The sequence below is a fragment of the Nanorana parkeri genome, unplaced genomic scaffold (assembly GCF_000935625.1).
Source record: "Nanorana parkeri isolate BGI_ZX_2015 unplaced genomic scaffold, ASM93562v1 scaffold966, whole genome shotgun sequence".
NCBI lineage: Eukaryota > Metazoa > Chordata > Amphibia > Anura > Dicroglossidae > Nanorana > Nanorana parkeri.
In genome coordinates this window covers 657,330-662,058 of record NW_017307234.1, presented here as the reverse complement: position 1 = coordinate 662,058, position 4,729 = coordinate 657,330, and the positions used below count along the sequence as shown (strand labels likewise).

General features: G+C 43.7%; 1 protein-coding gene across 1 annotated transcript in view; it reads left to right on the top strand.

Moving 5' to 3' along the window:
* LOC108795401 (uncharacterized protein KIAA0825-like) overlaps positions 1 to 4,729 on the top strand; it is a 227,600-nt gene that overhangs the window by 12,751 nt on the left and 210,120 nt on the right. Inside the window, exon 3 of the mRNA XM_018566648.1 lies at positions 3,926 to 4,117. Within this exon, the coding sequence (XP_018422150.1) occupies positions 3,926 to 4,117 (192 nt within the window). The remainder of the gene's footprint in view (positions 1 to 3,925; positions 4,118 to 4,729) is intronic.

Below are 4,729 nucleotides of genomic sequence, written 5' to 3'. Positions count from 1 at the left end.
GACAGAGATAGGGCGGGGGGGCACTAATACATTTCACCACTAATTCATACCACTGAAAAAAACTAAATAAGTATATACTGTATAAATAAGATTAGAAATATGAGAGTAATGCGGTATGCAATGATACCTTGTTATTGTACTAACATACTAACCCCTCATCTATCTACTACATATTTAAGCCTGTACAGGCTCCCAGGTGGGCTAGATGGGCTGCAGTCTCTATGCAGGCTGTGTGCGGGCCCCCCATCATCAGACTGCTAAAACACCTACCTTACCACTCAAGCTACTCTGCTCCACTCCCTGATTGCTCTTTGGTAAAGGCCGCAACAGACCAAGCTCCGCCTTCTGCATGTACAGGAAGGTACCAAGTTATACTGCCACCCCCCGGCAGTCTCTGCACCAGAGGAGCTTACATACGAACAGTCTCACACTACTATTATTATTATACATTAATATAGCTCTGACATATACTACAGAGATGTATAGAGAACCCTGAGCCAGCCACATCAATCTCTGTACAGAGGAGCTTACGCTTTAATGTAGGATGACACCAGCTGTACACTACAAATTTCAGCAATATGTTATACAGCAATGCAGAACTGTATATGAATTAGACCCAGTACTTTGCAACGTACTGGCCTCTGGACTTAGGAACGACAGGACTCTAGGCTTACATACGCACTGGGCTCAGGACCCACCTGAGACCCCGCAGAGCTCACCTCATACCCCACACATACCTGAGATGCCACACAGTCCACCTGAGAGTGACCATAGATCCTGCACAGCCCATCTGAGACTCCCTATGGTGGGCTCTGCAGGGTCTCAGGTGGGCTGGTCAGGGTCCCTGTACCTCCGTCCCAGCTCCTCTTCCCAGCTCCGTCCCAGCTCCTCTTCTCTGCTGCTAGGTTCTGGCCTCCTCCGCCGCTGGAGCGGCGCTGCAGGGAACCGGCCCTTAGAGTCCTCTATAGCTGATGCCATTCTCAACTGCTGCAATGCTGAATGGCACCAGCTATAGAGGGCTACAACTTCCAGCAATACTTTATACATAAATGCAGAACAATTCCATCAGTTACAGAGGGATACAAACAATGTGACTTCAGGCACATACCTTGTTGGACTGTCCTCATGGTGGGAACACATGCAGCAGGGAGAGGTGGTGGGCTCTGAAATCAAGTGGCTGCTGCTCGTTCCTCCTGGCCGAGGCCCCAGCGCTGCCCCATAGTGTGCCTGCAGGCTGCTATACTTTTGCTTCTGACCAGCTCTCAGCACTTCAAATTCCGCTGCTATTTTCCCCTGGAGTCGGCTATGGGGCGGATCTCAGTGATGTCGTGGAACCTGATTGGAACCTGTGCACCTGCTGCTTGTTCGGTGCGGCCAGTGGTTCACTCAGTCAGAGCGGCGGAGGAAGAGACTATTTTTTCGTTGGAGGGGGAACTGGGCAATTTCCGCCCCATTCAGAAAATAGTCTCTCCCTTCGCCGCTCTGACTGAGAGAGCCACCGGCCGCACTGAACAAGCTGCCGGTGCACACTCGGATCCGCCACTGTTAGCGGGGGGGCAAGGACTAACCTAGAGGGGGCAATTGCCCCCCTCTAGCGACGCCACTGCACGGCTGTGATGTCATCTCCAGCCTAAAAGCAGCCCACTCAGTGCCAGTCCCAGCACAGCTGATAATGTAACTGCAAGGGGAGGCAAAGGCAAAAGAGGGAAAGTGGGTGATTCATGGGCCACATGTAAAGGGGCCCCTTATGTCTGAATGTGGCCCACAGACCATACAGTATGTTGGACAGTGCTGTATGAACAGTCATGTCATTATTACATTTTAATATCTATATTTTCCGTTTTTGTTTTTAAATAAATGTTAAACAGGGACAAAAGCATCCAAAAATTAGTTTTTAATCAAACTCAAAGTAAAAGGATTAATTGGTATATCTGCTTGGTACATGTGATCAGGCATATTTCCAGGGACACATTTCAACCACTTGTTACTATCTGTAAAAATCATGATGAGTTTCTAAGTGATGGATAAATAATCAGTAGTTCATTTAGACATGTTTATTAGTGCATTTCAGATGCATTTGAGAGTTTTTGTTTTGCATTTACCAGGCATTATATAATAATAAAAGCAATGTTCAAACTGATTCTCATTGTTCTAGAATGTTTGTGTTCTCTGGCCTTCAAAGCATATCAAAACCCATAAACAAATAATTCATACATTGCAGCATATCAGTTTTTAGATCGGGCGGTTTTCAGGCTTTTTTTCCTGGTATTTTTACCTGTTAATCCTGCGAATAACACCCTACCTGTCCTATTCTGTCTTTATCTCTGGAGGGAACCATGGTTGTCACCCAGCCTGCATTTCAGACATATTTTACTCTCTTCACCTCCATGTGAGTATTCATGAGTTTTCGTCATTTACCTAAGGAAGATAACATTGTCTTCAGCTCAGCTCACAGGAAGTGACACAGAAACTGCTTTCCTGTCAAGATTAGCAAGTGTTTTCTATACCTGCTCAAAATATTTTTAGCCTGAAAAGAAGAAAATTTGTGCAGCTGCCATATCTAAGAACTTGTAAGCCGCAATATAGGAAAATCTTGTTTTTGGGTTTAGCTATCCTTTAATTAGACATTATTATTATTGTCCATTAACAACCAATCAATGCACCACTTTCCTGTTTATAGTACAAATAACAATTTGAAAGGGATAATAAATATTCTGAAAAGTAAAGTAGGTATTTGATCTGATCTGGATCATAATCCTGTTGAAACAGAACAGCTGAAGCCCCCTAAAGTTTTGGTGACTGCCACGGCCCAAGTTCTGGAAGTGGTGCTGGTTGCAGGGCAGAGCAACAAATTCCTCCATCTACGCTCATCTGTGTGGATGGAAGAATGACCCACTGAGCCAAGCTTCAGTATCCTGCTGGTCGGCCCTGCTGGCTGTCAAAAGATGTGAACAATCTGGATGCAGGCATTGTTCAGGTATTTTGCGAGCCAGCAGGGCCGACTAGCAAGATACTAAAGCTTGGCCCAGGGGGAGATTCCTCCATCCACACAGTTTAGCATAGATGGAGGAATCTATAGGTGTATGGCTAGCTTTAGCCTAACCTCTGTACATGCTTACAGAGGAAGAGTCGAGGAATGTCCTCATCAGGGTTACTTCTCTTTCATAGTCCATTCTGCAGGCTGTGGTGGGCACTGGACCACAATGAATTGCCAAACTGCAGTGTGGTCTGAAAGGAGGTTTAGAACCCAAGTGTTTTGTTTAGGCGGGGCATCTTTATCACAAGACATGTTGAACAGAATAAAGAATAATTTAACAGCTAAACAATTCGCACGCACACACACACATATTTCAAGTAAACTGCTTACCTGTAGTTCAATTTTAAATTAAGATGGTATACAGTGTGAAAGTAGTATTAAACTCTCAAACTGTTTTTCAATAATGAATCCGGATTAAACAAATATATATTGCCCAGCAAAGTATTTCTTTAAATGTTTGCCCAAACACTCATCATGTTTCCACAGAGCTGGCTCCAACTCTCTCAGCTCTGTTTCCCTGAACTTCCTGCCTAGTACAAGATCACAAGGGACAGCTCAGTCTCCAGCACCCGTCCATATACTAGCCTAGAGAAGGGATGAGGGAGGAAGGAGGAGCAGGGTAAAGGCTTGCCTTGATGTGCCTGTGTGCATGTGGAGACACAGCGCTTACTAGCGCACACAAGAGTGGCTCCATAGGACCCTGCAAGGGAAAGGGGCCACCCTAAAACAGGATATCAGGGGAACAGCTGAATCTGTACGTAGCTAAAACTTTTAAACATCAAGAAGAAGCATCCAATGTAAGTGATTTAATCAGCATTTGAAATGGCTTGAACACATTTTGCTCTTCTAAACCTCTGTTTTAATGTTTTAAACTTACTTTATTTTCAGTAAGGGAGACTACGTGTCCAGAATCAAGCAATTTTGAAATAATAATGATGGAAGCTAACAATAGCAAAGATTTACCAGAAGCAATCCTGACCGTTTTTTCTTACTGTACTTTTGTTCCTTGGTCTTTTACTATCCTGCTGGAAAAATACATGGATCAGGAGCAACTTTGGGACTCCCTCTGTAACGAGACAGGTACAACACAAAGTTGATTGTATCTGTTTGTATCACACTGCTGTTAAAACCTTCAAGCAGAACTCTTGGTAAAATTTTTATTAACCCTTACAGTGAGGCTAGCTCCTGTAGTCTACAGGCAGATACAAAAGCCTTATATGAATGATGCCTTAGTTGGCAGACCACTGACAGTGGATTCATTCACAGATGACTAGTAAGTGTCTTTCCTAAACATTCATTCACGTTAAGCTTTAAAATATTTACCCCCAGTGTATTTACATGCAACATCTACTGTAGCGGCCAAGCACTCCAGGATTCATTCATATGAGTGCAAGGTATATTAAGCATCAGCAAATCTCAGTTTGCCTCTGATTCAAAGCAGAATAAGATGTGAATGAGGATAAGATAGATTTAGCTCAGTTGAACTGTCACCTGTAGGGGCTCCTTCATATAGTAGTGGTTGGTGTTTTAAGATAAGGAACATTTCCAACTAGATTCAAGCATGGGCTGGCACATAAAGAAAGCCATCTACCCCTCTGATGAGTATAATTTAGAGGAACACAAATTATAATATTATAAATGTTAAACGCTCAAAACTAAATACAAAAAAAGTGTGCATGCCTAACAAATATA